General features: G+C 41.9%; 1 protein-coding gene across 4 annotated transcripts in view; it reads left to right on the top strand.

Annotated features, from left to right (window-relative positions):
• Positions 1 to 23932, top strand: part of TEX10 (testis expressed 10) — a 164640-nt gene that overhangs the window by 122218 nt on the left and 18490 nt on the right. For all 4 annotated transcript variants that reach the window (XM_083377078.1, XM_083377079.1, XM_083377080.1 and 1 more), the window contains exons 12-13: positions 20082 to 20166; positions 22933 to 23110. In XM_083377078.1, coding sequence (XP_083233204.1) covers positions 20082 to 20166; positions 22933 to 23110 — 263 coding nt within the window. The remainder of the gene's footprint in view (positions 1 to 20081; positions 20167 to 22932; positions 23111 to 23932) is intronic.

Below are 23932 nucleotides of genomic sequence, written 5' to 3'. Positions count from 1 at the left end.
AGAGTAAGCAAACTTACAAAAAGGGGATCTCTCTTGGTCTTACACACATGTGCTGCCTCGGGAAGGTGGTGTGCAGGCAGGTGAGAGAGCAAACTCGCAGATTGGTTTTGTGGTCTATTCTTGTCGCCTCCCCTCCCTAAAATTCAGGCAATAATAGAACTTTTTGGATGGGAAGTTAAGAGGAATTGGTGTGAGTTGAAATTAAAAGGCTGAGTCAACTCCCCCCCCAATTATTTTGTCGGAGATGTGGAAAGTGTTTCTTCCTCCTACTTCCCCTCATCTGCTCTTTTATAATTATTCCAGTCTTACCCAAACTAATATCTTTTGGGTGTCATGGACCACAGTTCCCATTATCCTGTGGCTATGCTGGCTAAAAATGCAATGCCTTATTTTCTCTGCAGTATGCACCTAGAAAGCAGTAGGTCTGTGGGATTTAGAGGTATTTAAACATTTATTTCTTCTGCCTAATTTATTAAATCAACATCTAATTTGAAGTTAAAAGTTTCTTAGAATGTGCTGTTCATATTTTCCTTGGGAGAAAGTTCTATAATTGGGGTGCTGTATGTGAGAAGGCTCTGCTTGTGGCCACTGTTCTATAATCCAAACTCAAACCATTTGGTCTAAATGGATGGTAAACAAAGATAATTAGGGAGCTGGAGGCTAAAACATGACAAATGTTTGTGGGAACTGGGTATGTCTAGCTTAGTGAAAAGGACTAGGAGTGATGACATGATAGCAGTGTTCCAATATTTGATGGGCTGCCACAGAGAAGAAGGGGTCAACCTATTTTCCAAAGCATCAGAAGGCAATCAATAATAGATGGAAACTAATCAAAAAGAAAACCAGCCTAGAACTAAGGACTTGTGAAAACAACTAACCAGTGAAAAAGTTTGCCTTCAGAAGTTGTGGATGCTCCATCACTGGAGGCTTTTAAGTAGAGATTGGATATTCCATTGTCTAGAATGGTACAGGTCCCCTGCTTGAGCAGGGGCTTGGACAAAAGACCTCAAAGGTCTCTTCCAACTCTTATTCTTTGAGAAAAGTGCTACCACTGTAGTTATATGTAGTTCTTGACGTAAGTGACCTTTTGAAATTACAACAGCTTTGGAATAGTTGCCTAAAGTCCTGTAAACCAACTCTGTCTGTTGTAAATGGTTGTTTCCCCCCCTCCCCAGAGATCATATGATCAGTTGTCGAGCAGATCAGCTTTATGACGGGATGCTGTGTTTCATGGTTACATGACCATAATTTTGATTTTTCTTTTTGCTGGTTTCCATCAATAAAACATCTAATTCTGCTGACTGCTAGCAGTTTGATTCTCACCAGTTCAAGGCTGACTAAGCCTTTCATCCTTCCTAGGTCGGTAAAATGTGGACCCAGATTGTTGGGGGCAATATGCTGTCTGTGTAAACCACTTAGAGAGGGCTGTAAAGTTGTTGTTACAATATCATATGGATAGTTTTTGTACCTCCGCCCTGTATGGTGGGGATGAGACAGCATACAGGGCTGAGGTACAAAAACTATCCATATGGTGTTGTAACAACAACTTGCACCTGAACATTGGCAAGACGAAAGAGATGGTGCTAGACTTCTGGAGGAAAAAGGAGGAACCTGCCCCACTTTACATCAGGGAGGACTGTGTGGAGAGAGTTTTAAATTTCTGGGAGTCTACCTCTGCGAAGATCTGACCTGGAAAGTTAATACAACCCTGGTGGCCAGAAAGGCCCAACAGAGACTTCACTTTCTCAGGGTCTTGCGGAAGAACAGGGTAGAACAACAGCTAATGACCCTCTTTTACCGGTCTACTATAGAGAGCATCCTCTTGTACTGTATTGTGGTTTGGTATGCTGGTCTGACAGCCACGGAGGAAAGCATTACAGAGGGTGGTGAGCACAGCACAATACATTGTGGGCTGTCCCCTGACACCACTGGATGACATCGCCAGGGCTCGCTGCCTTGGAAGAGTGAGGAAAATTCTCAGGGATGACTCACACCCTGGACGGTATCTCTTTACTCTCCTACCATCGGGTAGGAGATATAGGAGTATAGCCAGCCGTACCAACAGGCTAAAGAACAGCTTTTTATCCATGATCTGTTAGCCTTTTGAACGGGATATAATTTTATAAACTTTATGTATGGTTGACTTGCGAGGCTGGTGTGTTGTGCAGTTAGCTCACATGGTGTAATAAGATGGAGGGTTTGTGTCACTGTAAGTTGGGGGTGGGGGCACGAAGGGAGGCTCAGCCATTCTCAATGTATACATGGTTGTACTTTGACAATAAAGGTTCATTCAAACTGAAGCAGTATATAAGTCTAAGTGCTATTGCTTTAGCTAACTATTCAAATAAATGGGTTTGCTTAATTGCTGTGCTGTTTTAAAGACTGCCACATTTTGCTTAATGAAAAAGGCCAGAAATTACTGGTCATGTGGGTGTTTCACCTTACAATCCTAACAATTTATTATTGCATTTCCAGTCCCAGTTACAATCATAAATTAAGGACCACTTGTACATACAAAATGATTGGGATGCTGATTTACTAAAGGCAGTGATTTCTTATTTGTAATTTTTAAATCTTTACCCTCTACATTCCTAAGATGATTGTTCTCTTTCCATCTTATTCTAATTTAATTTCCTGTTAAATTAGACTTGTTGTCAAGTTAGTTATCTAGCAAAGAAAGACTCCTGGCCCATTGTTTTTGCCAAGAGCAGTGCTTTTTTTGTAAAAGAAAAAGGTGCCAGAACTCACACATGTCATACAACCCGCCTTGCCTGCCCTATAAGGTTCCATCCAAAAAAGGTGCTGGAACTCCGTTCTGAGCATTCTATGAGAAAAAAAGCCCTGGCCAAGAGTATACTTTACTGAAGCTTAAGTGATTACAGAAGTAGTGAAGCTGAATCTGAGGTTTTCCTGCACAAACAATACAAAAATTTTCCTCTCCAACCCCTGCTGGCCATCACCTTGTTATCAATAAATGTCCAATTAGGTGCTTGTATATTGTTTAGGAAACAGGTTCTCGATTCCCAGCTCTGCATTCCGATGGGTCTCACAATTCAACTGGCTCAGCTGGGCTTCCATCTCCCCCCCCCTGCTTCCTCCCTACATTCCAATCTTTGCTTCCCCCATTGCTAATGTCAGCCTGTCAGGTCATGAAGCTTGGATAGGAAAGAGGCAGCCATGACACTTGTGTTTTCATTCTCAAATCTGTCTATACTATCTACTTCTTTCCTTGCTTCAAAGCAAGATCTTCACTTCATCTTACATAGTAAACGGTGACTAATCCTTAGGTCAATTGATCCTTTCTGTTCTCACTTCTCCTTGATTCTTTATCTCATTAACATATCTCATTGCTTTACAGCTCAATTCTTACACTTTTATTACCCTTACTAATTCTCTTGGTTAGTGCTGGTTAGTGCTATCTAATGGATCGAGAACTACCAGAAGTACAGGCAGGATTTCGAAGAGGCAGAGGAACTAGAGATCAAATTGCTAACATACGCTGGATCATGGAGAAAGCTAGAGAGTTCCAGAAAAACATCTACTTCTGCTTCATTGACTATGCTAAAGCCTTTGATTGTGTGGATCATAACAAACTGTGGCAAGTCCTTAAAGAGATGGGTATACCAGACCATCTTATTTGTCTCTTGAGAAACCTATATGCAGGCCAAGAAGCAACAGTGAGAACTGGACACGGAACCACTGATTGGTTCAAAATTGGGAAAGGAGTCCGGCAAGGCTGTATACTGTCGCCTTGCCTATTTAACTTATATGCAGAGCACATCATGAGAAAGGCAGGGCTAGATGAATCAAAAGTTGGAATTAAGATTGCCGGAAGAAACATCAACAACCTAAGATATGCAGATGATACCACTCTAATGGCAGAAAGTGAAGAGGAACTAAAGAGCCTCTTGTTGCGAGTGAAGAAGGAGAGTGCAAAACTTGGGTTGAAACTAAACATTAAGAAAACCAAGAACATGGCATCTGGCCCTCTAAATTCCTGGCAAATAGATGGGGAAAAAATGAAGGTAGTGACAGATTTTATTTTCCTGGGCTCCAAGATCACTGCAGATGGGGACTGTAGCCAAGAAATTAAAAGACGCTTGCTCCTGGGGAGGAAAGCTATGGCAAATCTAGACAGCACACTAAAAAGCAGAGACATTACCCTGTCAACAAAAGTGCGTATAGTCAAGGCTATGGTCTTCCCAGTTGCAATGTATGGCAGTGAAAGCTGGACCATAAGAAAGGCTGAGCGCCAAAGAATTGAAGCCTTTGAACTATGGTGCTGGAGAAGACTCCTGCGAGTCCCTTGGACTGCAAGGCGATCAAACCGGTCAGTCCTAGAGGAGATCAACCCTGACTGCTCTTTAGAAGGCCAGATCCTGAAGCTAAAACTCAAATACTTTGGCCACCTAATGAGAAGGAAGGACTCACTGGAGAAGAGCCTAATGCTGGGAAAGATTGAGGGCAAGAGAAGAAGGGGACGACAGAGAATGAGGTGGCTGGATGGAGTCGCTGAAGCAGTAGGTGTGAGCTTAAATGGACTCCAGAAGATGGTAGAGGACAGGAAGGCCTGGAGGAACATTGTCCATAGGGTCGCGATGGGTCGGACACGACTTCGCAACTAACAACAACAACAAGTGCTATCTGAGCTTTCCTAATATTATATTTATAAATCTCAGCTACCTGTACCTGTTATTCATGTATGTACAGTTAACAGACGCTTTGCGCAATTTGTAAACTTACAAGATTTTGGATCAGGGACTATTTTTTTCTTTAGCAGCAAGCTTCCAACAGAAATACTTCCCTAATTGTAGTGAGGTTAGTTGAAGGCTTTTTAAAGATTTTATTGATTGTTGCTACTTTAAAAGCTTCTTCTTGGGAAGTCAAAGAGAAGGACCAGGGTTGGAAAAGTCCTTAAGAGTCCTTAAATCCAAAAGACCAGCTGATCAACTTTCATTTCATGACATAGCTTCATAATCCAGATGGTTTTCCATTTATGTTTTATTTCCTTTGCAATTTCTTTGCATATTAATGTCTTTGCATATTCCTCTTGAATCATGAAAAGATGCAGTCATTCTGTTCAACAAAGTTTATCAGAAGTGTTACTGTTCAGATTTACTGATGTATGAAAAAAATACTCTCATAGACATTTAATTTTTATAAAAAAGAATTGTTTAAATTCTAGCTAAACTTGTACAATTGCCATTATTGCTACTTTTGCATTTATTGTAGGTAATCAAGGGTGTTTGCTTATTAGTTAATTAAATGCATATAGTGCTGCTGTCCATGGGGTCGCGATGGGTTGGACACGACCGCAACTAACAACAACAACAACTGCTGCTGCTGATGTTATCTTTAAAGTTTATGCTTAAATTTTCAATACTTAGTCCAAAAAGGATTCCAGTGTTTCAATTGATTATCCCTTATTTTGCTGATATGAGATACAGATAATCCTTGAGATACAAATGTAATAGAGTCTGCCGATTAGATTTGTAACCTGAGGATTCGTTCAATTGGATCACGTTAAATGGACGTGATTCCACCGTCTTACCCAATGCATTTGCTAATTGAATGTGCATGTCATTAAATGCACATGAGATCTCTCAGGGTGGGGAAGACCATGTGGGTAGTGCTGCAACAGGCTACCCAAAGCCTCCCCGACCCACTGAGATACCTCATTCTTGCTTAGAATCCCTTGGGGTCCCCATGGTTGCTTCTCCCCCCCCCCCATCCTGCCCTGCCAGATCTCCAAAGGCATTGGGCCTACTTTGCTAACCTCACCAATTCCACTTGCTCCTCCTCACCCCATTTCCCATAGCTTGCTTACTTTTCAAAGATCTCCAGAGTTCCAGAAGAGACTGACCCACGCAGCAGAAAAGCCGAGGTTTTTTATTCAGATGCTGGTGAAACTGTAAGAATGAGAGATTTAAGGAAAATAGCTTTGCCAGCATCTGAATAAAAGGCCTCTGCTTTTCTGCCATCAGGCTAGCATCCCTGCAGGCTTCATTTGTACCCAGACTTCCTGCTTGCTGTTGTCTGGCTGGTTTGAATGAGCAGCTTCAGGGATTGGGGTGTAATGGCAACAGTGGAAGCCAATCAATGTCGAGCTTGCAGTTCAATCCAATGAGATAAAGGAAACAACCTCTACATTGATTGGCTGCCATGGCCCAATCCCTGAAAGCTTCTGGTGTCGCCCAGTCTGGGCCCAAATGAAACCTGCAGGATGCTGGTCTCATGGCAGAATAAAAGTTTTTTATTCAGATACTGGCAAAGCTGTTTTCCTTAGATCTCACATTCTTACAGCTTCACCAGCATCTGAATAAAAGACTTAGGCTTTTCTGCCACGTGGGTCAGCCTCTTCTGGAATTCTGGAGATCTTCAAAAAGTAAGGAAGTGATGGGAAATGGGGTGGGAAGGAGAAAGTGGAATCCGGGAGGCTAGCAAAGCAGGCCCAGTGCCTGTGGAGACCTTGCAGGGCAGGATGGCTGGGGTGAAATAGACAGGGAGCATGTTACAGCTAAGAAAGGCTGAGCGCCAAAGAATTTAGGCCTTTGAACTATGGTGCTGGAGAAGATTCCTGCAAGTCCCTTGGACTGCAAGGTGATCAAACCGGTCACTCCTAGAGGAGATCAACCCTGACTGCTCTTTAGAAGGCCAGATCCTGAAGTTGAAACTCAAATACTTTGGCCACCTAATGAGAAGGAAGGACTCACTGGAGAAAAGCCTAATGCTGGGAAAGGTTGAGGGCAAGAGAAGAAGGGGACGACAGAGAATGAGGTGGCTGGATGGAGTCACTGAAGCAGTAGGCGTGAGCTTAAATGGACTCCAGAAGATGGTAGATGACAGGAAGGCCTGAAGGAACATTGTCCATGGGGTCGCGATGGGTCAGACATGATTTCACAACTAACAACAACAACATGTTACAGCTTCTCTGCAGTCAGTCATAGAGGCAAACGATGTGGTGCTGCAACATATATAACTTTGGGACAGGTTGTAATTTTGAATGGTCACTAATTGAACTGTTGTACCTCGAGGAATACCTGTATAGATTTTACCTGAAACCAATAAAATGAACTCAAAAGGCTCTCATGAATAGATCTGGAGTTTGTGATCAGACTGGAAGTGTAAAATGCTTTATTGCATGAGTAGGTTGTTTGCATATTATTGGAAAATACTGTTTTCTCTTGACAACTGCAGATATAGAAAATTGGTAGTTTTGCAAAATGATATGAGCAGATGTGAAACTGAAAAATTAAAGCAGAATCTGGCTAAACAACACTTTTTCCAATTTATAATAACTGTCAGGGCCCACCTCAAAACCTCATTCTACGAAAGCAGAACTCATGGAAGCAGTTTCTTCCAAAAAGAACTTTTATTAGGAGAAGCTGATAGCAGGTGTGATAGACAGGATCTGAGGGCTTCTCGCTCAGATCAATAGTTTAAAAGTGTCCCAAGCAAACCCCACCCCAACGTTCATCTGGTCAGTTCACATGGGCCAGTCCCCAGGTGTTAAGTCCGTTGTGGGAAAGAGCTGATAACGCCAGGCTGTCTCAGGGTTGCAGCGATGTTATGTCAGCTTTCACACCTTCCCTTCCGAATGCGGAGTTAAACCATTGCCAGAGGCACATTCCTTTCTTCTCCCCCCCACTTTCTAGCTGACATCAAGGGGAGAGATAGTTGTCTTCCGGTAGCGCTGCCGCGCCGAATGGCGGCGTTCTGAAGCCGCCCGATCCTGGGAAGCGTCAAAACGCCCGGAGGCAGCAAAACCAGCTATTCCGCGGCACTGGAGCTTCTTCTTTGGGAGAAGAGGGAGAGGCGAGCCTGCCTGGATAGAGGTAGAGCCCCCCTACGATCCTCCCAAGTAGTTTGGGGGATAAAAGGGTGAGCTCCCTCGGAGCCCAGGCTTTCTCCGCTCCCAGGACGTCTTCGCTCCAAAAGGAGTGGAACAAGACGCAACAACTGCACCTGCTACTTAGAGGGGACTGTGAGTATTTTGAAAAGCAGGCAGAGCAAAGCAGGAAGATCTGGATTTTTAAATTGGATCTCAACTTTAACTCAGTTTCATTATCTTCTTCAAGCTTCAAGTGTGAAATGGAGTGAAAATGGCGCTGGAGTGTTTCTCTCCTGTGTGAAGTGACTGTGTTTGAAAAGTGTTATATTTTGCTACAAAGCAAGAGATACAATTCGCAATTGACTCTATTCAGTATTGGATTTTGTGTATTTGAAAGCCTGTTCCCTATTCTTCTTATTGAAAGTTAAGAACTCTGGGAGAATTGTTAGTTTTTGGTTTTTTTTTCTTTTCTTCCTGAACTTTGATTCTGCTGGGTGACAGAGGAAATTGAAACTTAAGAGATGGCTGCGAAACGTGGGGGAGGGCCCCCGCTTTCTAAGAACGCCATCTCCTCACCTATGCCACAAACTGCAGGGCAGACTTCGATGAAACCTACAGTACAACCACCCTCTCCCCCACCTCCTGCATTTACACTGACGGACATCCAGCAAGTTGTGATGCAGTCAATGCAAGTTCTGCAACAAGAAATAAAGAATCAAAACAACCAGATGAGGGAAGATATAGTGCTTGCACTCCAGGGCTTAGCTGCACATATAGAACGCCTGGATGCTCGTGTGGATTCAGTTATGGAGTATGTGGAGAACTTGGAAAATAAAATTACTGATGCTGAGCAGAAGGTTGATGGAGCAGAGGCCGAGATTGACAGAACAGGGGATGAGGTCACTATATTAGAGTATAAGAGCATGGAGTTTGCTTTGCGTATTAGAGGCCTCAAAGAGAATCCTAAAGAAAATCTGGAATGGGAAATAGCACAAGCAGTGGCTCCTGTTTTGAAATGGGAACCTGAAGAATTACTTAAGGAAATGGATAAGATATTTAGAGTTAACTCCTGGATTGCTAGACAAAAAAGTCTACCTAGAGATGTAGTGATCTTTTTTTCCAGGAGATCAACTAGAAATTCTATTATCCAGGCCTTTTATCGGGAAAAATTCCAGATTGCAGGCCAAGATATTATGATCTTAAAGGAGATACTTTCAAAAATTCTTGGAAAGAGGAAAGACTTTGCCTTTTTGTCTGATGAGCTTAAGAAGCGACAAGTCCAGTTCAGATGGGAAATTCCTATTGGAATTGTGGTAAATTATGCAGGGACCAGATACAGATTAGATACAATCTCAAAAGCAAAGGATTTCTACACTAAGGTCCTGAAAGCAGGTTTACCACCATTCCCCGAATTAAGAGAACAGAAGCTAGACAAGATGATAAACAATTGAGTGAAGGGGCAATGTTACTGCCCCCTGAGGAGATCCAGAAACCGGAGGCCATGGAGCAGAATTTGACATTAAAGGAAGATCCAAAAAAACAGAGGATGACAAGAGCTGCACATAAGCATATGGAAAAGGAACAAAAACAGAAGTCTGCAACTGGTTCAGCTATGCAAGATGCGACTGCTTTAGAGCCCGTGGGAGGAGCACGTCCTAAGAGAGCAACAACTGATCTTCAGGCCATGTTCCAAAGGCTCATGGTCACCAGAGATGGTGAAGTTCCTGACATGGAATGTTAACGGGCTAAATTCACCACAGAAAAGAAAGAAAGTATTTTTTTATCTGAAACAACATAAAAATGACATTGTTTCTTTACAAGAGACACATATTGCATTAAGAGATCAAAAATATTTGACTAATTCCCGATTGGGAACATATTTTGCATCTTCTGCTCCGGACAAGAAGGCTGGAGTGGTTATTTACTTAAGAAAAGACTTTTTGGCAAGATTGATTGAATCAGATAAGCAAGGGAGATATGTTAGTATTGAATTAACATTACAAGGAAAGAAAGTTCTTCTTATTGGATTATATGCTCCAAATCAACAACAGCAAAAAATTTTCAAATTCTTACATCAAAGGCTAATTGAATTGGATTACAAATCTGTTATTATGATGGGGGATTGGAATGGGGTTTTGGTGCCATCTGAAGACAAGAAGGGGTCTTCTAAAACCCTTTGTAACTCAAAATTGCCTAAAGCCTTTTTTGATTTGAAGGAAGATCTGGAATTAAGAGATGTATGGCGGGAAAGGAATATGAGAGACAGGGATTTTATTTTTTTTTCGGATAGACACAAATCTTTTTCCAGGATTGACTTCATTTTTATTACTACTGACCTTTCCTCCTTGGTTAAGAACGTTAAGATTTTCCCTAGGACAATGTCTGACCATAATCCTGTTTGGCTGGAGCTCTTTACTGAAGACACTAGTAGGAGATCCTGGAGGCTGAATGAGAACTTATTTACAAATGACTTGTTCTTGCAGAAATGTAGAGAACATATGAAAGAATTTTTTGTTACAAATATGCATAAAGGTACATCGATGGAAATGGTTTGGGATGCTAGTAAAGCTTATATGAGGGGCTTTGATTTATATGAACAATGCTTACAGGCGTAAGCAAATGCAAAAACATTTAGATCTTGAGGAAGAGATTAAATCTAAGGAGAAAAAGCTTATTTTGAATCCATTGGATAATAATTTAAAGATCTCAATACATTTATTGAAAGAACAATTTAATATGCTATTGGCTGATCAAGTAGCAACTAATTTGCGTTATGCCAAACACAATACTTTCTGTAACGCCAACAAGCCTGGTAGATGGTTGGCTTATCAATTAAGGAAGAAACAGAAATTACATACTGTAGACAAAATAGAATATAAAGGAAAAGAAGTCTACCAACAAAATTTGATTAAGAGGAGTTTCCTAGATTTTTACTCGAAATTATATTCTAAAGAGAATATACAAGCTCTAGATATAGATAAGTATCTACAGGGAGCTCATTTTCCAAGACTTTCACAAGAACAACAACTTGAGATGAATTGCCCAATTACACCAGAAGAAATCTCTTTAGCTATTAAACAGTTGAAATTGGGCAAAACTCCAGGAACAGATGGATTAACAGCAATTTATTATAAAAAGTTGCTGCCTGAAATGATTGAACCCTTAAAGATTTTGTTTAATGAAATTCAGACTGGATGCGCAGTTCCTCCATCATGGAGGACAGCTTTTGTATCGTTGATCCCAAAGGAGGATCAAGATCTTACCCAACCTAAAAATTATAGACCTATATCTCTCTTAAATACAGATTATAAGATCTTTGCTAAAGTATTGGCTAATAGATTAATGCAAGTTTTGAAACAAATGATTCGTAGTGACCAATCGGGATTTATATCTGGGAGGTATATGAAAAATAATGTAAGACAAATTGTTAACTTGCTTGAATATTTGGATAAGAACAACCAAGTCTCCGCAGCACTGATATTTTTGGATGCAGAGAAAGCCTTTGACCAATTGAATTGGCAGTTTTTATTAAGAGTTGTTGAGATGAATTTTGGAGAAGGTTTTCTACATGCTATTAAAGCTATATATCAACAACAAAGTGCACAAATTATAGTTAATGGGGGATTAACAGAGACTTTTAGAATTGAAAAAGGTACAAGGCAGGGCTGCCCCCTATCACCACTATTGTTTGTTTTAACATTAGAGATTTTACTAATTAAAATTCGAGAGTCCTCTTTGATAAAGGGAATTAAAATAAAACAGAATGATTATAGACTGAGAGCTTTTGCTGATGACTTGGTTGTGACAGTATCCCAACCGCTACAGTCGGTTGTAGACTTGATGGAAATTATAACTCAGTATGGTAAGGTTTCTGGGTTTAAGGTGAACAGTAATAAAACTAAGATATTATCCAAGAATTTATCTACGAGTGAAAGGGATATGTTATCTAACTTAACAGGTTTTGAAATAATGAAGAAGGTTAAATATCTAGGAGTGCATATTGCAGCCTCAAATGTAAAATTGTATAAGAATAATTATGAAACACTATGGTTGAAGGTACAAAGGGATTTAAATAATTGGAAAAAATTACAATTATCACTACTGGGAAGAATTGCAGTTGTTAAAATGAATGTTCTACCAAAGTTCCTCTTTCTGTTTCAGATGATACCTATATTGAAAAGGGATGCCAACCTTGATCAATGGCAGAAGGGTATTAACAAATTTATCTGGGCGGGGAAAAAACCAAGAGTTAAATTCAAGATTTTACAGGATGCCAGGGAAAGAGGGGGACTCAAGGTGCTGAATTTGAAATTGTACTATGATGCGGCTGCTTTGACCTGGGTTAGTGATTGGCTTAATTTAACTAACAAGAGAATACTTCATCTTGAGGGATGGGATTTGGTATATGGATGGCATGCATACTTGCTTTATGATAAGAAGGTAGACAGGGCTTTTAAATCCCATATTCTTAGAAGTGCTTTATTGCGTGTCTGGAAAAAGTACTATAATAAGTTAAATTATAAAATACCGATTTGGGGAATTCCTGGACACGCGATAGAGGGTGTATCTATGGGAGTGAGTATGGATATGGTTTCTTATAAGGAACTACTCAAATTGCAAGGGAATGATTGGCAACTTAAATCAGCAGAGGAGTTAAGACAAGAAAACATAAATTACTCTTGGTTTCAATATACCCAATTGAAAGCTAGGTGGAAGTCAGATCAAAAGGTTGGTATCACAATTACAGATCAAAATTTAGTAAAGCAAATTAGAGATTCAAATTGTGCACATATAAAGAGGATATATAATGCTTTAATTGAATTGGATTCGGAAACGGAATTGGTTAAAGATTGCATGATAAAGTGGGCACAAAATATTCAGGAACCAATCTCGTTGGACACCTGGGAGATAATTTGGGTCAGAAATGTTAAATTTACCCAGGCTCAAAATTTAAGAGAAAATTTTTACAAAATGTTTTATAGATGGCATCTGGATCCCAAGAAGTTGTCCAACATGTATCCTAATCTGCAGTCTAAGTGTTGGAGGTGTGGTAGCTTAGAAGCTACCTATTTCCACATGTGGTGGACTTGTAGAAACATAAAAGCCTTCTGGATTAAAATTTGGTGGAACATTCAAAAGATTTTTAAGAGGAAGATAAAGTTTTCCCCGGAATTGTTCTTACTGGGTATTGTTGTAAATTGTGATGTCAAAGAGACTAATCTGATGTTGAATATGATAACGGCAGCACGGTTACTGGTGGGACAATATTGGAAGAAGGACAATCTGCCCACGGTAGAAGAATGGGTGTTTAAAGTTTCTAATCTTGCAGAAATGTCCAAGATTTCTGCTTATTTAAAGGATCACGCACAGGAGAGATATATTTCAGTTTGGAGGAGATGGATAAATTATATTAAAAACAAATATGGGACCAAAAAGTTCCATTTAGCTTATGAGTAGAATTTAGTGGGATATTGTTATTGTTTGTAGTTATGTTAAGAGAGAGTTAAAGCGCAGTACGAATTTGGTTGATTGTATATTGTGTAAATTTTTATTTAGAATATGATTGTTGTAACTATAGTCCTGTATGTAGCTCTGGGAAGTGGGGGGAAGTGGGGGGGTTGGGGTGGGAGGGATTTGGGGATATATTGTAAAATTTTGTAAAACTCTTTAATAAAAAAAAGGGGGGGAGAGATAGTTCACAGGGGAAATATGCAAAAAAAGCAAAGTGTTACAGTGTAACAATAGAAGGAAAACAGAGCAATAAACCCCAGCGCTTTCCCCCCTCCCCTCAAGGAGCATGGCAAAACCCAGAATTATAGAGAGGAGTTTGAGTTAAAGATAGAAAAGAGTTCTCTTAGAACAGACATGTCAAACACAAGGCCCGGGGGCCGGATCCAGCTCGCGTAGTGGTTTCATGTGGCCCGTGAAGCCATCCTGTAAATAGTGAGGGAACGGCCCCCGCTGCCTTGGCCCCGGCCCAGGCCAGCTGGAAGCCAATGTACAATTTCGTGGTGGTCATCTATGCTGAAATACATTCAGTCTTAGCTCCACAAGGCTGTCTGGAAACAGTGGCCCATGCTGCGTCGGCACTGCCCCTTGGGCGCACGCTGGGGATATATCACCCTTTGTGAAGAATGAAGAAATGCACCATCGCTTGAAAGTGGCCAGCATATGACCCTGCCTACTTTGGGCATGCTAGGGCCTGGGCAGCATTGCGCTTCTCGGCACTGTCAGGAAAGTACCCCACTGCCTGCCAAAACCAGTCAGGCTGGGGGCTGGGCAGCATTGTGCAGGTAACATAGACTCTCATGCTGCTCATGGCATCCCCTCCCCCAGAGCCCACCGAGCCGGATATGTGAAGTAGGCAAGAGCCATGTGCTGGCCACTTCCAGGCGATGGTGCATTTCTTCATTCCTCATGAAGTATGACACTTCCCCAACTGCGTTTCTTGCCTGTTTTTCTCCCTCCCTCATCTCAAATATTTTCCTACCACTCTGTTCAGGAAGGAAGGAAGGAAGGAAGGAAGGAAGGAAGGAAGGAAGGAAGGAAGGAAGGAGAGGGAGGGTGTGAGGAAAGTCCTGCCTTAGTCCTGCCCTGCTGCCCTTTCATCATCCCCTTGCCCCCTCCTCCTGGCCTATCCTGGGGGGTCTCTGATCCTATTGCTAAGGAAGTTTTGGATACAAAGCCAGGTCTCCTCACATGGAGAGGGAGTGGGCCTTCCTCTTGACTTTGCCCTCATACCCATCATGAGCAACCTGGCTAAGGAGAGCAAGCACAGCAGCAGCAGCCTTGAGGAGGAGGTAAGTGCAGCTGGGCACCACCTTGAGAAAGTAGAGCTGGGCTTAGTGCCGTGGGTTCTTGACAGCTGAGCTGGGCATTTGACCTCCACGCCACCATCCAACCCCCCCCCCCAAGGCCTGAGAGGAACAGTGAGACTCCTCCAGTGGACCATGCATTGGCACTTGCCCCGGTCCCATCTTCTTCTACCAGAGATCCTCAGATCTGTCCCATTTCTGTCCAGGTCCCCATAGGTACCCTTGACGCGAATGATGTGGCCACCCAGTAGGCCATGCCCACCCTGGCCACACCCACCCGGCCTGCCAAGGGCAACGCTGATGCAGCCCTCAATGAAATTGAGTTTGATACCCCTGCCTTAGAATATGGGTTCTGACATCCTGTTTCCCTTAAAAAAAGGAGAGATCCACCTGCGGAGACATAGAGAGAAATATACATAGGTTAATCAGGCTTGTTCGGGTATTCGGTGTGGAATCTTTTAAGCAGTTTAGGGGTTTTAATATGAACCCACTCGTTTTGGGAGGATGGGAGGTGTTTCCATGACACTAGGTATTGTGTGGAGCCATGATATTTCTTTGAGTCTAAGTTTTCTTTAATTTTGAAATGTTATTCCCCTTCTACTATAATGGGGGAAAGAGTTGGAGCAACAGTTGGTCTTAATGGTGACAGTTGCTCACGCTTTAAAAGGCTGCAGTGAAAGATTGGATGGATTTGCCTGAGCAATTTTGGAAGTTCTAATTCCACTGTTACTGGGTTTATAATTCTAATGATGGGAAATGGTCCTACATATTTGGGTCCGAGTTTTTTAGATGGTTGTAGGAATTTTAGGTACTTAGTGGATAGGTAAACCATTTCCCCTACGGTAAAGGGTTTTGACTCGACTCTCTTTTTGTCTGCTTGGATCTTATATGCTTGTCTAGCCTTAGCCAAGGCTTTCTTAACTACCGGCCAGCTGTTCTTTAGTTGTGCGATCCACTCTTTCAACAAGGGGATGGCAGGTTCTGCAGGGGAAAGTTCTGGCATTGGGTTAAAACTCTGCCCTGTGGCTACTTGGAACGGAGTGTTGCCTGTGCTGGAGTGAACGGTGTTGTAGGCGACTTTGGCAAATGGGAGAAGGTTGATCCAGTTAGTCTGCTGGTAATTAATAAAGTATCTAAGATATTGTTTAGTACTGTGTTTGACTGTTCGGTCACACCATTTGTTTGCAAATAATGACTAGATAACAGTCCCTGAGTGATCCCTAATAGAGTCAAAACTCCTTCCCAAATTCTGACGTGAATTGCACTCCTCTATCTGATATGATGAGTTGTGCGGCTTCATGTAAGCAATAGATGTGTTGAACAAACAGTTTTCCTAGTGTTTTTGCTGTAGGGATTTTTGAGCAGGGGATAAAATACACTTGCTTGGAGAACAGGTCCGTTACAACCCAGATGAGTGTTTCCATTGCTCTCTGGTAGCTCCACTATAAAGTCCATAGAGATTTTCTTCCAAGGTCCCGAGGGGGTTGCTACCAGCTGTAGCAGTCCAGGTGATTTCCCTTTTAATCTTTTTGCTGATGCTCAAATTGGGCAGCTGGCTACAGAGTGTTCAATGTCCTTTTTTATTGATGGCCTCCAAAATTGCCTTGTAATGTTTTTAGAAACCCAAAGTGGCCTGCTGATTTTGAGTCATGGCAAAGTTGCATGAATGCCAGTCTCTGACTTTTGGGTGTATATAGTTTTTCTCGTACCCAGGGTAGCCTGTCTGTGATAGTACACAAATGCTTATGTCCTAGGAACCATTCATTGGTTTCCAGTGCTTTTCTGAATTCAATTCCCGCTTGGCTCGCTAGCAGTTTTTGTAGTTTAGCTTGTGCTCGGGTAATTACTTGTGCTGCCAGCTGCGTTTCTGGCATGAGTGGTTTTGTTGCACTAGCCCAAATGCTATTATATCGTGGCATTCTAGATAATGTGTCTGCCAGGAAATTTTTTCCCCCTGGCAGATGTTTCAATCTGAAATTGAACCTGTGGAAATGCTGTGACCACTGTGCTTGTTTAGGGGTAAGTTTTCTTGGCATCTTTAGTGCCTCCAGATTCTTGTGGTCCTTTGTTCGCTTCCAAAAAGTGCCGCCATGTGAGAAGAGCCCAGCGCACTGCATATGCCTCCTTTTCCCAGACCGCCCACCTTTGCTCAGTTTCGGTGAGTTTCCTCAATGTGTATGCGCTTGGCTGTAATGGCCCTTTGTCGTTTTCTTGTAACAGTACAGCCCCCATTGCTATGTCGCTGGCATCTGCCTGAATCACGAAAGGCTTGTTGGTGTCAGGGTGTCTTAGAACCGGCTCTACTGAAAACAGCTTTTTAAGTCCCTTGAATGTGGCTTGGCATTCTACTGTCCATTTCAACAGTTGGCTTGGCTTGGCTTTCCCCTTCCCTCTGGTTTTCAGTACATTTGTGATTGGTAAGGCTATTTGGGCAAAAGATGGAATAAACTGCCGATAGAAGTTAGTGAAACCCAGGAAACTCTGCAACTACTTTCTTGTGTGGGGTGGCACCCATTCTAACACTGCCCAGACTTTCTCAGGGTCCATTTCAATGCCCTCTGAAGATATGCAGTATCCCAGATAGTCTATTTTGTCCTTTTGAAATTCAGACTTAGAAAGCTTGGCATAGAGGTGGGCTGCCCATGGCTTGTGTAGGACTGCCCCGACCAGTTTGACATGTTCATCCATGGTCTCTGTGAATATAAGGATGTCATCCAGGTAAACAAGCATGCCCTTCTATAAGTGCTCCCTTAGTACATCATTTATTAGCTGCATGAATATGGCAGGGGCTCTCTGTAGCCCAAAGGGTAGAACTCAGAATTGGTAGCACCCTAAGGGACAATTAAAAGCAGTTTTCCACTCATCTTCCTTAATTCTAATTCAGTAGTATGCTTCCCTGAGGTCTAGTTTGGTGAAAATCTTCCCCTTTGAAAGGTAAGTCTTTCATGAGGGGGAAAGGGTATAGATTGCTTTCACTTATGGCATTCAAAGCCCTATAATCTATGCAGAGGTGAAGAGTTCCATCTTTTTTTCTCTCTTGAAATAATACAGGGGTGGCCGTCTTTGGCTTTTTTGGCTGAATGAACCCCCTTTCTAAGTTTTTGTCTATGAATTTCTGCATTTCCTCCAATTCCTGTGGATTCATAATCTAGGTTTTGGAAGTTTTGCACCAGGTCTAATTTCTATTGCACAATCCGTTGGTCGATGCAGGGGCAAATTGTCAGATCTCTCTTCGCTGAAACCTTTAGCTAGGTCTCTATACTCCTCCGGTATCTCAGGTAATTCCTTCTCACTCCCTATTGCGGCTTTCTCGGTTAGGGTTCACCCTAATTGAGGCTGAACTGTTTCTTTGGTCAATTCCCCTTTTGGGAATCTTAAGTTCTGCCATTCTCCAGTCCACCTGTGGGTTCCATTTGGCTTGCCATGCCATGCCTAGGATTAAGGGACATTCCATGCCAGGGGTTACCACGAATGTTATAGTCTCTATGTGGTCCCTCAGTGTGAGTTGAAGCGGTACCCATCTAATTGACCAAACAAAATCGGTTTCTTCAGCCTCCTCACCAGTATTCCTAATCCCCACTAGGTTGGGTTGATATGTTTGTATACCCAGAGTCTATTAATGCCTTAACCTCTACAGATTCAGGCATAGTGGGAGCTAGTAGAGTTACTGTCCTGGTGACGGGCACTATGGGTCCACTTATCAGGGGTTCATCCTTGGAGTTGTCATCAGACGAGTTGGACACTCCTGCTGTATAGGTCGGAGTTCCCTTTCCTCGCTCAGCAGAGGTGGGGAACTCAATGGTCTCCATGCCTTTCATGGCTGTCTCCTTTGGCTTTGCTGGTTGTTTTCTGGACTTCCCGGCTGGGGTCCAGTTTGGGATTCCAGCCGGGGTGCAAGAGTGGCATTTGGGAGGGTGATGCCCTTCCTTGCCACATTTGAAGTACCCAGTGGTTCTTTTGGAGGTTGACCGCTGGCAACGATTTTCCCCACAGTCTCCCTCCTCTGCGTTATGTCTTGGCTAAGTCAATCTCAGCTTCCTCGGCTAGGACAGGGCTTTTGAACCAGTGGTATGGGTACCACATGTGGTACATTGGCACCTGGCAGGTGGTACACAACCATCCTAGAAAAGTGGTAGTGGGGGAGGGGAATGAGCTGAACCGGTAGCAGCACCGCAAAAGCCTGAGTGAGAGATTGTTGGATCTACAGGCTGTTAGGGCTCAGCGGAAGCGCCAGGATCAGCACTGCTTTCCAGCTGATTGACGCTTCTTCGGGGCTGTCAGGGCTCAGTGGATGCACTAGGATCAGTGCCAGGCTCCAGCTGGAGCTCTGCCCTGATCTCAGCACGTCTGATGAGCCCAGAAGTGCTGATCAGCTGGAAAGTTGCAGCATCCCCAGGGTCTTGTGATTTACATTCAGATGCTTGGCAACTGATTCATATTTATTTATTTATTTTATTAGATTTATATACCGCCCCTCTCCAAGGACTTAGGGCAGTGTACAGGGCAATTAAAACGCTAACAACACACAAGGTATAAAAATTAAAATAAGATTAAATCAATAGCCCTAAGTAATAAATACATTCTAAAATTTAAAATTTTTAAAATTTAAACTCCCTCAGTCCAGGCCGGCCTGTTCAAACAACCAAGTCTTCAGGTCACGGCGAAACGAGCGAAGGTCGGGAGCCATCCGGAGCTCAACTGGAAGCTGATTCCAGAGGGCAGGAGTGCCCACAGAGAATGCTCTCCCCCTGGGAGCCGCCAGTCGACATTCCCTGACCGACGGCACCCTGAGGAGGCCCTCTCTGTGGGAGCGCACAGGGTGATGGGAAGTTAACGCCGGCAAGAGGTGCTCCCGTAAATAACCCGGACCCATGCCATTTATGACAGTCACAGTGTCCCAGGGTCATGTGAAGTGACCAAAATCTGCTGCAACCCCAGCCTGGGGGGGGGAAATAAAAGCCAAACACCCTCCCACCCCACCGCTGCTGCCAATCCTCAACAGAAATGCTCACAATAATGAAAATCTTGGACATGAGGAAGAGTGCCGCCGGGCGGGCAAGCAGGTGTCTTGCTCAGCTGTGGTTTGGGGGGCATTTTTTTCAGTGCCATTGTAACTTCGAACAGTCACTAAGCGAATTGTTGTAAGTTGAGGACTACCTGTACTTCATCACTTTTTTCCTTTTTTTTTTTTTGGTCATAACGTTTTTGACACCTTGCTAGGCGACAGGTGGTACTCGGATGTTGCCATATCCTAAAAGTGGTACAGTGTGTGAAAAGGATGAAAAGCCCTTCCTTAGAATATGGGTTCTGACAATAACCATATTTTGTTTTAAGTGTTTTTAGCTAGTCATGCATCTTACAGTTTTTAAATGACATTCAGTATATGATATAATCAAATATGGTAAATATTTTGAACAATTTTGCTGTTAAAATAGGTGGCGAGCCAAAGCCTGTCCACTGTTCCTTCACGAAGCCAATGCGTTGATATTGTACAAAGTGGAATATGTAAATATCTGGTAGGTACCAATTTGGAATTAATTTATTGTTTCTTATATCGTTTATTATGATTAAGTATCTCTAGCTGAAGGTTGGTTGACAGCCATTTTATTTAAAATATAGTATGTGAATTTTTAAAAATAGTATATGAATATGTATATATGTATTTACTTTAAATGTTACATTTGTGTAGTTTCTTTTGACCCAGTAAACTATAATTGCTTATCTATAATAGTAAGTTTTATATGAAATCATTTGTTTTGTTTATTGCTAAGTGTTATATAAATGTTATATAATCATTATACTGAAATTCTTGTTTTTAAAATGTAAACCTGCCTTTATTTCTAAATGTAGTGAAATCAAACAAAATAAAGCAGATTTAAATAACAGTGCAAAATTCTAAACAAATCTTTTATTAATAGCACCAAGATGTCATTCAATTAGTCAGCTAATATAAAAACTTTCCCATAAAGCCAGATTAATAATAAGTAATAAGACCTGCAATGTGAGTCTACCTTCGTAGAGCATTCTGTCACAAAAATGGGAGGAAGAGTCGCTGTCCTGTATTTTATTCACCTATAAAAAAAATCTGCTTCGAAACTTTGGAGCAAGTTGGAATGACAGATTGTAAACTATAATATGTTAATCTGTCTTGATTGTGAATTCAATAGAAAGATGAAACTGTACTCACTGGATTCTGAAATGTGCTAAGTACCTTTTGTAATGGATTCCTAATCTTTGCCACCATTTGAGCATAGATTGAGGATTATCTACTAACTGTCTATGGCGGTGGGTGGAATATAAACCCAACCAAAGCAAGATGTCTTTGTAGATCAACTGATCATTTTGCTGACATTTATGTTATTGGAATGGTTTGCTGACTCAGTTTTGAACCAATACTTTATTGTTCTAAGATACCAATGTAACCTTCTCCATCATTGTGTTGACTGTTCAGCATAGCTGTATCTATAACCTGATCTGGCAATCTCATGCATATTAAAAAAGATCAAATATTAAACTAGATAAAAAAACTATTTATTTATTAAATTTGTTTGCCTGCCATCTCTTCACAAAGCCATATCATTTGCTTCTCCCTTCCTTCCTTCCTTCCTTCCTTCCTTCCTTCCTTCCTTCCTTCCTTCCTCCCTCCCTCCCTCCCTCCCTCCCTCCCTGGCTCCTTCCTTCCTTTCCTTCCTTTCCCTCCCTTCCTTCCCTGACTCCTTCCTTCCCTCTCCTCCTCCTCCTCCTCCTTTCTCTCTCTTTCTTTTTCTTTCGTGTGCATGTAGAGACATCATAAGAGATCAAGAATGCATGTTATTCCCCCATATTTTCTTATATGGCAGGTGGAATGGGAACATCAAAATGGAACTGCTGAAGAGGGGGCTTTCTTGGGAAGATAGGGTCTGAGTAGTAGAATCCACTGTGAACAACTTAGTAATAGTTTTGGTTTCCAGGTTGTCTGAAGAGCAGATGGTCTTGTAAATCCAATGAAGCTAAAGCAGAAATAGGGGGAGTACTTGAAAAACAGCATTAGGTGTCAGTATGGATGCTGTAAGATCAGTGACTGCTGAAAAGGAGCAACTATTAAGAAAGAAATCAACTAAGATCCTTTGAACAGCAAAACTGATAGTAGATATATCTAGATGCTTTTCAGTGTGTGCAGCCAGAGACATTGTCACTGGGATAAAAATCCAGTGCAGTTTAAGCAATGAGAGCAGACCACTATGCCTGATCCAACATTGTGGGCAGGTCATACAGAAGAAAAAAGTTTGGTTAAGGATAGTGATACAATCCTAATAAAGAACAAGATAAAAAGAAGCTCTGCCATTGGTATTTAAAATAATAGCAGGTACAGGTAATGACTTTCTGCATCATATTAACTTGGGGATTGCACATCTGGCTTGTTTTGTACAAGACTCAGATAAAGGAATAAATTGCAGAGTAATTGTTCTTCAGTTGTGCTACTTTCCAGGACAAAGGATTCTTACAGTACTGAGATTTGAATAATAGTTTTAGGCTACGTTTTAGCCAAAATCATTTTATGTCACAGAAGAAGGATTGTCCAAAGACAATAAGTCTTGTTTTCTTGCTCTAGAGCTAGAGTTATATCTTTCCTAAATGGATCCACCTTGGTGACCAAAAGATACTTCACAGTGAATTCAAGTACTATTTGATGTTTTGTATAGCTGTAACATCTCAAAAAGGGACGCGGTGGCTCAGTGGGTTAGGACACTGAGCTTGTCGATCAGAAGGTCGGCAGTTTGGTGGATCAATCCCGAGTGCGCGTAACAGAGTGAGCGCCTGTTACTCGTCCCAGTTTCTGCCCACCTAGCAGTTCGAAAGCACGTAAAAATGCAAGTAGAAAAATAGGGACCACTACGGTGGGAAAGTAACAGCGTTCCGTGCTAGTCATGCCGGCCACATGACCACGGAAACGTCCTTGGACAAGCGCTGGCTCTTCGGCTTTGAAACGGAGATGAGCACCAGCCCCTAGAGTCGGAAACGACTAGCACGCATGTGCGGGGGAACCTTTACCTTTACCTTTTTAACATCTCAAAAATATTATTCTGCATTTAAATGCAGTTCAAGTTATATGTTGGAAATATGTTGTTATCACTGAATAATGAGATTTTAATAATGTGTCTAAATCTTCAACAGGTAAAATATAACAACTTTAATGGACATTTGAAATTATTATCATAGCAGAATTCTAAGACATACAAAAAATATTTGTGCTTAAAGATTGTGTGAAAAATAGTTTATTCTGAAATTATTTTGTTTCCTAGGTAGGACTGACTGTAGTACCTGATAGCACTGCTGGTGTTATTTTGTGTGCTCTTAGTAAACTACTGGATCAAGTATATGTCCTTAATGAAAATATTACCAGGTTCCTAGCTTCTCTGTGTTATAGTCTTCTCTACCTTCTCTTAACAATAGAGAGGGAAGATACGGAACATATGCAGAAGAGGTAAGCTTTTTAATTTTATATTTTATTCTTAAAATATTGGTACTTTCCAAGCATCGTATGTGTGTGTGAGTATATGTTTTTGTTTATTGTGGCTGAACACTTGTTCAGTTGTACAGGTAGTCCTCCACTTATATCACAATTGGGCCCAGAAAACTGGCCATTGAGTGGTGTGGTCATTAAACGAGATGCCACTAGACTACTTTGCTCAATGATTCCAATCCCAGCTGTCCCAGTTGTGGTCATTAGTGGAGTGCCAGGGAGAGGTTAGGTTCCAGGTCTCCCACCAGAATGATAATGGGAACAATGGTGTTCATTAGATTTGAGGTCCCTTGGCATGCTGGAGGAAATGTCCTCAAATCTGGTAAAAACACTAGGGAACATTAGCATTCTGGAAAACTTAGAATGCTGGTGTTTGCTAGCTTTTTCTTTTCCCCTTGGGCTCAGAATGCTGGACTTCACTAGCATTTTCCTCTCTGAATGCTGGCATTTAGAGAGAAAATACTAGGAAACACCAGAGTTCTGAAAGGCTCACTAGCATTTTTACCAGACATGAAATATATTCCTCCACTACGCACGAGGATTTCCCGTTCATGCACAGAAGGGGAAAAAAGAACACTTTGGCACGTGGGGGAATGGACTTCAGATCCAATGTTCCAAGAAAGACTTGTAACCTTCCCTGCTGGCTTCTTCATTAATTTTTTGGGGAAGCATTAAAGATGGCAAATAGCAATCATTTGATTGCTGGGCATTTGGCAACTGCTTGTAAATATGAACAGGTTGTCCAGCATCCAAAATATGATCATATAACCAAGGAGGCTGGCA

This window comes from Vipera ursinii (genome assembly GCF_947247035.1).
Source record: "Vipera ursinii genome assembly, chromosome: Z".
NCBI lineage: Eukaryota > Metazoa > Chordata > Lepidosauria > Squamata > Viperidae > Vipera > Vipera ursinii.
This window is presented reverse-complemented; position numbering and strand designations above follow the sequence as displayed.